Here is a 13,160-nt window from a genome sequence, read left to right on the forward strand (position 1 = left end):
AGTGTTCACCTCCCACGCTGCCATTCAGGGCCCTAAACAGTCCCTCCAGTTGAGGCAGTCCTTTGCTTTTGAATCCACTGGTGTCATTTATTGCATCCAGTGCTCCCTGTGTGGCATTCTCTATAGCAGTGAGACTTGACGCAGATTGGAGAATCGCTTTGTTGTACACCTTTGTTCTGCCTGCTGTAGCAGCCATAATCTTCCAGTAGCTGGTCATTTTAATTTTACTTCCCATTTCTATACCAACATGTCTGTCTACAGCCTCCTCTGCAGTTAAGTTGACACTGGATGTAAATTATATATTCCACTTCAGTAGTCTCCAGCCTGATGGCAATCTTCTAACTTCCGCTAACTATCTCTCTCTGCCCTCTCTTTCCCCACCTTCTCAATCCACCCATCACCCACACATTCCTCCCATCTTTTCCCTTTCTCACCTCCTTCCCTTTATTCCATGTTCCACTGTCCTATCAGATTTCATCTTCTTCAGCCCTTTGTCACTTACAACCTTCTTATCTGTATTTACCATTCACCTGCTAGCTCTTGTACTACCACTTTTCCCACCTTGTTTACTGTCTACCTCACTTCTTTCTTTCCAGTCCTGATAATTGGTCTTAGCCTGAAACATTGTTCATTTCTCTCCCTGGATGCTGCCTGATCTACTGAATTCCTCTTGCTTTCTGTGTGTGCTGCTAATCAGACTGACTCCCTGGGGAATAATCCAGTTACAGGTCTAATGCACAGAACACAGGGCAGCCCCTACTTATAGGAGCAAAGCTATTTCCTTCTCCCGCTTACCAAACTGCCCTGTTACTGTAATGGTTAATAGCTGTGATAATACTGTGTCAATAAGTGAACTGCAGATGCTAGTTCAGTCTGTCTTTGAGCATTTTTAAAATCTCTAATATGGAAGTTCACTGATATATATTCAGACCCAAAACCTAGGTCAAGGTTTCAAATGCTATCTTGCAAGATCTACAGTAGAATTCTATAAATATAACTTCTCGGTTTACATTATGAAATAAAAAATCCAACTTGCTCACTAATGTCCTGACACTCCTCTGAACTAGCTTATATGTGACTGTCAGTTTAATTCATAACTATCATAAACTTTTAACACTGATCTCTATTTGTTTTCAGTCGCCCTATTAGTCGATTTTCTCCTTTGAGCTACGATCAGTCGCACTTGCACCCTCACCTTTTCCAGGAGCAGCTTCGATTTTTAACTAACAACTTCAGTCCAGCAGCAGCAATGTTTTCCCAAGGCATGAAAGTTTCACAGATGGACTCACTTTCAAACTATAACCAAACCATAGCTGGTAAAGCCGTCATGCAGCATGAGCATCAACAAGATTTCACAGCTTCATCACTACATCAGGCTTTGCTTTCTCCAACGCCACCTGACTACACAAGACACCAGCAAGTTTGTCAGCAGTATGGCCATATGATTCAGGGACTGCTTTCACCCAGGCACTCGTTGACAGGCCAACAGGACCTGCGCTTACCTCCTGCTGAAATGCCACATTTTTTAAAACGTCACCAGCGGCAGCAACATCAGCAAGAATATGACTTGCTGAGACACATAAACCAAGGGGTGGGGGATGCTGGAAACATGACTGCCAACTTATGCGGGCACCAACAGACTTTATCAGAGCGACAAACATTAAATATGCCTTATCATAGTACAGAACCATATCATCAGCATCATCTACTGCAGGTCAGAGGCCAAGATCATATTCCACAGCCCCCTTCGTCATCCCAAGGTCACAGTTTTGTACATCACCCCCCGCTGATGCATTCGGAGAGTATGGAAGAGGACTGTGTGAATGAGGGGAACAGGGAGGGGTATCCAGACAATACTGACTCAACTGACACATCCACCAAATGCTGTCAAGAGAATCCAGAGCTGCTCAATATTATTAGGTGTGGGGCTGCAGAGACACTACTTGCAAATATAAATCATGTGCACAAAATGGGTGTTTCACAGCCGTACAGTCATCAGGCAGTCCCTGGCTTTGCAACAGGCAAAGTGCCAAGCAGAGGTAAGTGATGAAAAGTAGCATTTATCAATAATGGGATGACTTTTCATACCATTCCTTAACACCTGATCATTACAGAAAGAAAACTTACCTGGTATCTCACCTTAAATGATTTTTGTATAGTCTGGTCCTGAATAATACTCAGTCACTTAATCACTTAAAATGACATTGATGTTTCGGTAGCACTTACAGTACTAGTTAGTTAAAAAAGAAGCCTAGCATGATTCTTTATTCAGCAGATTTATTTTTTATTTGCTTTACCAAAATTTAATACTGGAAAAACTTCACCAGTGATGGGACTGGTGTCTGACAAATTGCATGCTACTGACATGCGGGATGTTAGCTTTCCGTTTAGGAGGCTGTAACTGTAATTGTTTTTTGCCTAGTCCATCCTCCCACTTTGAACCTTCCCCGTGTAACCACTATTCTGATTTGTGAGTATCCATATTTTCCTTGTTGGTAAAAAATGAAATCAAATCCTTAGAAAGAAGTGACATAGGATCGGAAGATGTAGATTCATTCTTGGTAGAGTTAAGGAACTATAAGGGGAAAAAGATCCTGATGAGAGTTACATATAGGTCTCAGAACAGTAGCCAGAATGTAGGCTAGAAATTACAATGGGGACTAGAAAGTGCATGTCAAAAGGCTAATGTTACGATAGTCATGGGGGATTTCAAGAGGCAGGGAGATTGGGAAAATTGGGTTGGTGCTGGATCCCAAGAGAGGGGGATTTTGTAGAATGCCTGCAAGGGGAGATCAGCTATTCTGCAATGAACTGGAATTGATTTGGAGAGATAAAGGGTACTAGTGACAGGATTCTGTCTGCAATTTGAGAAGGATACATCTAAACTCAGATGTATCAGTACTACAGTGGAGTAAAGGGAATTACAGAGGCACAAGAGAGGAGCTGGCCAAATTTGATTGGAAGGAAACACTAGCAGGGATGATGGTGGAACAGCAATGGCTAGAGTTTCTGGGAGCAATTTGGAAGGTGCAGCACAAATACGTCCCAAAGAAGATGTGTTCTAAAGACCCTGATGGGAGTTACATACAGGCCGCTGAATAGTAGCCAGGATGTGGGATGCAAATTACAATGGGAGATAGAAAAGGCATGTAACAAGGGCAATGTTACAGTAGTCATGGGGGAATTTCAATATGCAGGTTGATTGGGAAAATCAGGCTGGTGCTATACTCGGAGAGAATTTGTAGAATGCCTATGAAATGGCTTTTTGGAATAGCTTGTGGCTGAGCCCACTATGGGAAATGCAATTCTGGATTGAGTGTTTGATTAAGGAACTTATGGTAAAGGAACCCGTAGAAAAAAATGATCATATAATGAGAGAAATCACCCTGCAATTTGAGAGGGAGAAGATAATGTCAGATGTATTAGTATTACAGTGGAGTAAAGGGAATTACAAAGGCCTGAGAGAGAAGCTGGCAGAGTTGATTGAAAGGGGGCACTATCAGAGATGACAGAAGAACAGCAATAGCTGGAGTTTCTGGGAGCAATTTGGAAGGTGCAGGGTAGATGCATAACCAGCCAGTGGTGTAGTAGCATCCCCACCAGAATTCGAGGCGAGTGGTCTCAGGTTCGAATCTGGCTGGCTGGCTCCTTGCATGTTTTCTATCCATGCTGGGTTAAGCATCGAGCTAGAAACTTGGCCTCAAAAAAAAACAGACAAATGCTAAAGAGTTGGAAAGGTTGCTGCCCGATGCGCCACAAGGCACAGAGAGAAACGGGTAGATACATTCCAAAGATGAAGTATTCTAAAGAGAGGATGAGGCAGGTGTAACTGATAAGGGAAGTCAAAGACAGCACAAAATCAAAAGAGGGGGCCTATAATAGAACAATAATTAGTGGGAAGTTAGAGGATTGGAAGTTTTTTTTAAAAACCAACAGAAGGCAACTAAAAAAAAAAGAGAGAAAAGATGAAATATGAAGGTAAGCTTGCAAATAATTTCAAAGAGTATACAAAAAGTTTCTTTCAGATATATAAAGAGTAAAAGAGAGATGAGCATGGATATTGAGCTGCTGGAAAATGACGCTGGAGAGATAGTAATGGGGGCCAAAGAAATGGTGGACAAGCTTAATATGTATTTTGCATCAGTCTTCACCATGGAAGACACTAGCTATATGCCATAAATTTGAGAGAGTCGAGGGCAGAAGCGATCGCAGTTGCTATTACTCAGGAGAAGGTGCTTGGGAAACTGAAAGGTCTGGAGGTAGATAAGTCACCTAGACCAGATGAACTACATGTGAGAGTTCTGAAAGAGGTTGCTGAAGAAATTGTGAAGACCTTAGTAATGATCTTTCAAGAATCACTAGATTCTGGAATGGTTCTGGAGGACTGGAAAATTGAAAATGTCACTCCACTATTTAAGAAGGGAGGCAGGCATAAGAAAAGAAATTGTAGGCCAGTAAGTCTGACTTTAGTGGTTGGGAAGATGAAGTTCATTATTAAGGATGAAGCTTTGTGATACTTGCAGATGCATGATAAAGTAGGCCAATGCCAGCATGACTTCTTTAAGGGGAAATCTTGCCTGACAAATCTGTTGGGATCTGATGTGAAATAACAGGCAGTATAGACAAAGAAAAACAAATAATAAGCAAGAAATTCTATAGGTGCTGGAAATCCAAAGCAACCCAGACAAAATCCTGAGGATATAACAGGCAGGATGGACAAAAGAGAGTCAGTGGATATTGTTCACTTGGATTTTGAGAAGGCTTTTGACAAAGTTCCGCAAGAGGCTGCTTAACAAGATAAGAACCAATGATATTACAGGAAAGATACTAACATGGATAGAAGATTGGCTGATTGGCAACAGGCAAAGTGTTGGAATAAAGGGGGCCTATTCTGTTGGCTGCCAATGGCAAGTGGTGTTCTGTAGGGGTCGGTATTGGGACCGTTTCTTTTCACATTATGTATCAACAATTTGGATGATAGAATCAACGGCTTCGTGGCCAAGTTTGCAGACGATAACAAAGATTAGGTGGAGGGACATGTCGTGGTGAAGAAGCAAGGTGTCTGCAGAAGAACTTAGATTGGGAGAATGGGCAAAGAAGTGGTAGGTGGAATATAGTGTATTGTCATGCAGTTTGGTAGAAGGAATAAAGACCTAGGCTATTTTCTAAATGGAGAGAAAATTCAAAAATCAGAGGTGCAAAGGGATTTGGGAATCCTCGTGTAACTTGCAGGTTCAGTGGATGGTAAAAAAGGCAAGTGCAATCTTAGCATTCATTTCAAGAGGACTAGAATATAAGAGCAAAGATGTGATCCTGGATGCTTTATAAAGCATTGGTCAGACTTACGAACATTTTTGTGCCTCTTTTCTAAGAAACTGCACTGGCATTGGAGAGGGTCCAGAGGATGATCACGAGAATGATCCCAGGAATGAAAGGGTTAATGTATGAAGAGTGCTTGGTGGCTCTGGGCCTGTACTTGCTGACATTTAGAAGAATTGGGATCCCATTGAATATTGAAAGTGCTAGATAGAGTGGATGTGGAACAGATGTGTCATGAGTCTAGGATCAGAGAGCTCAATCTTGGAATAGAGGGACACCTATTTAGAACAATAGACAATAGGTGCAGAGGTAGGCCATTCGGCCCTTCTAGCCAGCTCCACCATTCAATGTGATCATGGCTGATCATATACATTCAGTGCCCCGTTCCTGCCCTCTCCCCATATCCCTTGAACCCGCTATCTGTAAGAGCTCTATCTAACTCTCTCTTGAATGCATCCAGAGACTTGGCCTCCACTGCCTTCTGGGGCAGAGCATTCCACATATCCACCACTCTCTGGGTGAAAAAGTTTTTCCGCATCTCTGTTCTAAATGGCCTACCCCTTATTCTTAAACTGTGACCTCTAGTTCTGGACTCACCCATCAGCGGGAACATGCTTCCTGCCTCCAGTGTGTCCAATCCATTAATAATCTTATATATCTCAATCAGATCCCCTCTCATCCTTCTAAATTCCAGTGTATACAAGCCCAGTCGCTCCAATCTTTCAACATATGACAGTCCCGCCATTCTGGGAATTAACCTCGTGAACCTCCGCTGCACTCCCTCAATAGCAAGAATGTCCTTCCTCAAATTTGGAGACCAAAACTGCACACAATACTGAGGACAGAGCTGAGGAAGAATTTCTTCAGCTAGAGGGTGGTGAATCAGTGGAATTTATTGCGATGTACAGCTGTGGAGGCCAAGTCATTGAGTATATTTAAAGCCGAGGTTGGTAGTTTCTTGGTTAGGGTGTCAAATGTTACGGGAAGAAGGCAAGAGAATGGGATTAAGAGGGATAATGAATCAGTCATGATTGAAAGGCAGAGCAGAGTCAATGAGCTGAAGGACTTAATTCCACACTTATTTCTTATGGTCTTATAGTCTTATAAATAAACGAATATTGATAAATAAAGTTGAATCTTGAATCTAGTTGTTTCCACATTTAAAATGTGTGTGGGTTGGTAGATTATTTAGGGACTGTAAATTGTTTCTACTCTGTTAGTGAGTGGTACAATCAGGGCATGTTGATGAGAATACGGGGAGAATAAGTTACAGGAAAGAATAGCAAGTTAATGGGGTTGCTGTCTGCCCAGGAACAAACTCAATGGGCCAAAGTGGTTTCCCCCTTCTCTGTCATCTTGAAATATGGAAACAGGAAAAATTCCATGCTGCACTGAAAAAAGAAAAGCAAGTTCTGGTTTGTTACCCAGAGCAGCACTATTATCACACTCTAGATAGATAGATAGATGGAACCATAGGACATTACAGCACAGAAACAGGCCTTTTGGCCCTTCTTGGCTGTGCCGAACCATTTTTCTGCCTAGTCCCACTGATCTGCACCTAGACCATATCCCTCCATACCCCTCTCATCCATGTACCTGTCCAAATTTTTCTTAAATGTTAAAAGTGAGCCTGCATTCACCACTTCAACTGGCAGCTCATTCCACACTCCCACTACTCTCTGTGTGAAGAAACTTCCCTTAATGTTTCCTTTAAACTTTTCCCTTTTCACCCTTAATCCATGTGCTCTGGTTTTTTTTCTCCCTAGCCTCAGTAGAAAAAGCCTGCTTGCATTCACTCTATCTATACCCACCATAATTTTATATACCTCTATCAAATCTCCCCTCATTCTTCTACGCTCCAGGGAATGAAGTCCTAACCTATTCAACCTTTCTCTGTAACTCAGTTTCTCAAGTCTCAGCAACATCCTTGTAAACCTTCTCTACACTCTTTCAACCTTATTAATATCCTTCCTGTAATTAGGTGACCAAACTGCACACAATACTCCAAATTCGGCCTCACCAATGTCTTATACAACCTCACCATAACATTCCAACTCTTATACTCAATACTTTCTTTATGACCCTATCTACCTGTGATGCCACTTTTAGGGAATTTTGTATCCCTCTGTTCTACTGCACTCCTCAGTGTCCTACCACCTTGTATGTTCTACCTTGGTTTGTCCTTCCGAAGTGCAATACCGCACACTTGTCTGCATTAAACTGCATCTGCCATTTGTCATCCCATTTTTCCAGCTGGTCCAAATCCCCCCGCAAGCTTTGAAAACCTTCCTCACTGTCCACTACACCTCCAATCTTTGTATCATCAGCAAATTTGCTGATCCAATTTACCACGTTATCATCCAGATCATTAATATAGATGACAAATAACAATGGACCCTGTGGCACACCACTAGTCACAGACCTCCACTCAGTGAAGCAATCCTCCACTACCACTCTCTGGCTTCTCCCATTGAGCCAATGTCTAATCCATTTTACTACCTCACCATGTATACCTAGCGACTGAATCTTCCTAACTAACCTCCCACGTGGGACCTTGTCAAAGGCCTTACTGAAGTCCATATAGACAACATCCACTGCCTTCCCTTCATCCATTTTCCTGGTAACCTCCTCGAAAAACACTAATAAATTGGTTAAACATGATTTACTACGCACAAAGCCATGTTGACTTTCCCTAATAAGTCCCTGTCTATCCAAATACTTGTATCTCTTAGTACTCCTTCCAATAATTTACCTACTACCGCATTAGGGTAGTAGGTAACCCTCCAATCCTTGGGCACCTCACCTGTAGATACCGACATTTTAAATATATCTGCCAGGGCCCCTGCAATTTCAACACTAGTCTCCTTCAAGGTCCGAGGGAATACTCTGTCAGGTCCTGGGGATTTATCTACTCTGATTTGCCTCAAGATAGCAAGTACCTCCTCCTCTTTAATCTGTATAGGTCCCATGACCTCACTATTTGTTTGCCTCATTTCCATTGACTCCTTGCCAGTTTCCTTAGTAAATACAGATTCAAAAATCCCATTTAAGATCTCCCCCATTTCTTTTGGTTCCATACATGGCTGACCACTCTGATCTTCAAGAGGACCAATTTTATCCCTTATTATCCTTTTGCTCTTAATATACCTGTAGAAGCTCTTTGGATTATCCTTCACCTTGACTGCCAAAGCAACCTCATGTCTTCTTTTAGCCCTCCTGATTTCTTTCTTAAGTATTTTCTTGCACTTTTTATACTCCTCAAGTACCTTATTTGCTCCCTGTTTCCTAAACATGTCATACATCTTTCTCTTCTTCTTTATCAGAGTTCCAATATCCCTAGAGAACCAAGGTTCCTTATTCTTATTCACCTTGCCTTTAATCCTGACAGGAACATACAAACTCTGCACTCTCAAAATTTCTCCTTTGAAGGCCTCCCACATACCAATCACATCCTTGCCAGAGAAAAACCTGTCCCAATCTACACTTTTTAGATCCTTTCACATTTCTTCAAATTTGGCCTTTTTCCAGTTTAGTACCTCAACCCAAGGACCAGATCTGCCTTTATCCATGACCAAGTTGAAACTACTGGCGTTATGATCGCTGGACCTAAAGAGGTCCCCTACGCACAGTTCCGTCACCTGTCCTAACTAGTTTCCTAATAGGAAATCTAATATGGTACCTTGATATGGTACTATGATCTTTAGTTGGTACCTCTATATATTGATTTAGAAAACTTTCCTGAACACATTTTGCAAACTCTAACTTGTCTAGACCTTTAACAGTATGGGAGTCCCAATCAATCTGTGGAAAATTAATCTCCCTTACTATCACAACTTTATGTTTCCTGCAATTGTCTGCTATCTCTCTGCAGATTTGCTCCTCCAATTCTCGCTGACTATTGGGTGGTCTATAATACAACACCATTAATGTGGTCATACCTTTCCTGCTTCTCAGCTCCACCCATATGGCCTCGGTAGACAAGCCCTCTAATCTGTCCTGTCTGAGCACTGCTGTAACATTTTCTCTGACTAGCAATGCCACCCCCCCACCCTTCATCCCTCTGCCCCAATCACGTCTGAAACATCAGAACCCTGGAACATTGAGCTGCCAGTCCTGCCCCTCCTGTAGCCAAGTTTCACTAATGGCTATAATGTCATAATTCCATGTGTCAATCCAGACCCTCAGCTCGTCTGCCTTCCCCACAATACTCCTCGCATTGAAATAGACACACCTCAGAAGATTATTACCATCACACATAACCCTTCTATTTCTGACTTTGCATGAACTTTTAACATCATTTATTTTCATCCCCGCTCCACTATCTACTCTGGCGCTCTGGTTCCCATCCCCCTGCAAACCTCCCCAATAACATTAGCAAACCTCCCTGCAAGGATATTGGTCCCCCTGTAGTTCAGGTGTAATCCGTCTCTCTTGTACAGGTCACACCTGCCCCAGAAGAGGTCCCAATGATCCAAAAATCTGAAACCCTGCCCCCTACACCAGTTCCTCAGCCATGTGTTCATCCTCCAGAGCATCCAACACTTACCCTCACTGGCACGTGGCACAGGTAGCAATCCTGAGATTACTACCCTCGAGGTCCTGCTTTTTAACTTCCTAGCAGGCTCTCTATACTCATTCTTCAGGACCTTCTCACTCTTCCTTCCTACGTCATTGATACCGATGTGTACCATGACATCTGGCTGCTCACCCTCCTACTTCAGAATGCTGTGCATGTGCTCAGAGACATCCCTGACCCTGGCACCCGGGAGGCAACAAACCATCCGGGAGTCTCTGTCACGACCACAGAACCTCCTGTCTGTACCTCTAACTATCAAGTCCCCCATCACGACTGCTCTCCTCTTCTTCCACCCTCCCTTCTGCACTGTAGAACCAGACTCAGTGCCAGAGATCCGGATGCCACAGCTTGTCCCAGGTAAGACATCCCCCCCCCCCCCCCTCCCAACAGTATCCAAATCGGTATACTTGTTGTTGAGGGGAATGGCCACAGGGGAACCCTGCTCTGCCTGCCCTTTCCCCTTCCTTCGCCTGACGGTTACCCAATTACCTGTGCCCTGCTCCTTTGGTGTAGCTACTTCCCTGAAACTACTATCTAAAAACTTCTCATTCTCCCGAATGATCCGGAGGTCATCCAGATCCTGCTCCAGTTCCTAACGTGGTTTGTTAGGAGCTGCAGCTGGATGCACTTCTTGCAGGTGTCGTTGTCAGGGACACCAGAGGTCTCCCTGACTTCCCACATCCTGCAAGAGGAGCATTCCAACATCCTGCCTGGCATTCTCTCTAAACTGACTTGTTAAAAAAGAAATCAAATGAGAAAACAACAACAACTTACTGGAACCTACCTTCATCTCTGCCTGTTCACGCCGAAGCCTGTTGAGCCAAAGCTGTCCCACTCTGACTCAGGGGGGATGTTAGGGGTGAGTTTTTCACACAGCGAGTGGTGTGTGCGTGGAGTGCACTTCCAGCGGCAGTGGTGGAAGTGGATACGATAGTACCTTTTAAGAGCCTCTTAGATCGGTACATGGAGCTTAAATAAATAGAGGGCTATGCGCTAGGGAAATTCTAGGCAGTCTAGATTAGGTTACATGGTTGGCACAACATTACACGCCTTTTGGCCACAATGTGCTGTAAATTTCTATGTTCTGTGTATGTAATTGTTTTTTGTAATCAAAAACACAATTACTGCATCTAATGTGGTTAATTCAGCAGTATTTCAAGCCAGAAATGTCAACTACTGATGTATCGTACATCATTTTTAGCTTTTGATAAGAATGTTTCAGCTTTAGAGGGGTGGATTTTATTTTATGTTAGTTCCCAAAAGCAGAATTTTATTCACTTTACAATTTGAATGTATTTTCTCACTTAGGCTTGCATTAATAATTGGTGCAGACCCAATACTTCAGGCCCCAGTAAAAGAAGTCTGGCATTTAAACAACTGTTAATTACTATTACATGGCTTTGATTCAATAGGTTGTGACTAGTTATTGGTCCTTAACATTTGTCATTTATCTTTCTGTTAGTCACTGATATTAAAAGCATGCCTCTTCTAATAAAACTTCATTAATTCCTGCAATACTGAGAGCTTTGCTGCTAATAACATGATTAACATTAGTGTATTTGCTCATGATACGAAAATAATTGGAAAGGCATATTGTGATGAGGACTGTGACTTGGCTTTGGGATGTAGATAGACTGAATGGGCGAAAACTTGGCAAATGGAGATTACTGCAAGAACGTATAAGGTCATGTATAAGGTAAGTAGAATTAAAAGACATTGGCATCTCAGTAGAAAATGACTGCAAAGTACAGAGAGGCACAAAAACAAGAAAATCTGCAAATGCTGGAAATCCAAGGAACACACAAAATACTGGAGGAAATCAGCAGGCCAGGCAGCATGTGTAGAAAAGAATAAACAGCCGATATTTTGGGCTGAGACCCTTTGTTAGGACTGAAAAAGATATGAGGTTAGAGCAAGAAGGTGCAATAGAGGAGGCCATGGACTGGCATATGGGAATGGGAAGTAAAATTGAAGTTGGTGGCCACTATTTTACTTCCCATTCCCATTCCCATTCCGACATATCTGTCCATGCCTCCTTTCCTGCCGCGATGAGACCACACTCAGGTTGGAGAAACAACACCTTGTGTTCTTAGGTAGCCTCCAAACTGATGGCATAAGCATTAATTTTTTGAACTTCTGGTAACTGCCCCCACCATTCCCATTCCTGTTTCCCTCTCTCACCTTATCTCCTTACCTGCCTATCACCTCCTTCTGGTGCTCTTCTCCCTTCCCTTTCTTCCATGATCTATCAGACCTCTCCTATCAGATTCCCCTTCTCCAGCCCTTTATCTCTTTCACCTATCAACTTCCCAGCTCTTTACTTCACCCTTTCCACTCTCCCAGTTTCACCTATCACCTACCACCTTGTACTACTTCCTCTCCTCTCCCCACCTTGCTCTAACTTCTCATCTTTTTTTTCCAGTCCTGGTGAAAGGTCTTGGCCTGAAATGTCGACTGTTTACTCTTTTCCATACATGCTGCCTGGCCTGTAAAGTACAGAGAGGTTTAGTTCTTATGCATGAATCATGTTAACAGATAACTATGTCACATAGTTAAGAGAGCAAGTAGCCTATGTTGGCCTTTACTGCAATGAGGATGTTTGTTGCACAGGGTTTTGCTGAGGTCACACCAGGAATACTGTGCCTAGTCCTGGTCTCTTTACCCTAGAAGGAAAATAATTGTGTACTTTTAGGGATATAGTTATATAGCTTTGGCAGTCCAAAAGAGATTGAGAAGAATGATCTGTCGAGAGGCTAAAGAGGTTTGGTCTGAATTCTTTGGAGTTTAGGAGAACGAAGGGTGATCTTATTGAAACAAATAAGGTCCTAAGGGGGTATGCCAGATTAGATGTTAGGATGTTTTCATTTGCGGGAGAATCTCAAACAAGGGGACATAGTTCCGATATAAGGGGCCAGTCATTTACAACTGAAGTATGTTGGAAGGTGCTGAATCTCTGGAGTTCTCTGTCCATGGAGTTGTGGAGGCTAGCTTATTAGAAGTATTAAAGTGGAGGTAGATAGATTTTGAAAGATTGGGCTTGAGGGCTGTCTGTAGGGAGGATGGGGAGATGGGTGTTGTCACACAGTGTAGATATTAAATCTGAGTGTAGATCAGCCATGATCATATCGAAAAGCAGGAGACTTGAAGCCAGGTGGCCTCCTCCTCCTCATGTTCTTTCTTGTGTTCCTTTGTTTCTGTGTACAGTTCAAGTGATTAGGAAATGATATGTTCATCAGTTTTGGGTGCTACAGTGTGACAGAATACA

At 42.8% G+C, this 13,160-nt stretch overlaps 1 protein-coding gene across 2 annotated transcripts in view; it reads left to right on the plus strand.

Annotated features, from left to right (window-relative positions):
* Positions 1-13,160, plus strand: part of sik3 (SIK family kinase 3) — a 361,914-nt gene that overhangs the window by 332,117 nt on the left and 16,637 nt on the right. For both annotated transcript variants that reach the window (XM_059956807.1, XM_059956806.1), the window contains exon 21: positions 1,138-2,039. In XM_059956807.1, coding sequence (XP_059812790.1) covers positions 1,138-2,039 — 902 coding nt within the window. The remainder of the gene's footprint in view (positions 1-1,137; positions 2,040-13,160) is intronic.

The sequence above is a fragment of the Hypanus sabinus genome, chromosome X2 (genome assembly GCF_030144855.1).
Source record: "Hypanus sabinus isolate sHypSab1 chromosome X2, sHypSab1.hap1, whole genome shotgun sequence".
In the NCBI taxonomy this organism is placed as follows: Eukaryota; Metazoa; Chordata; class Chondrichthyes; order Myliobatiformes; family Dasyatidae; genus Hypanus; species Hypanus sabinus.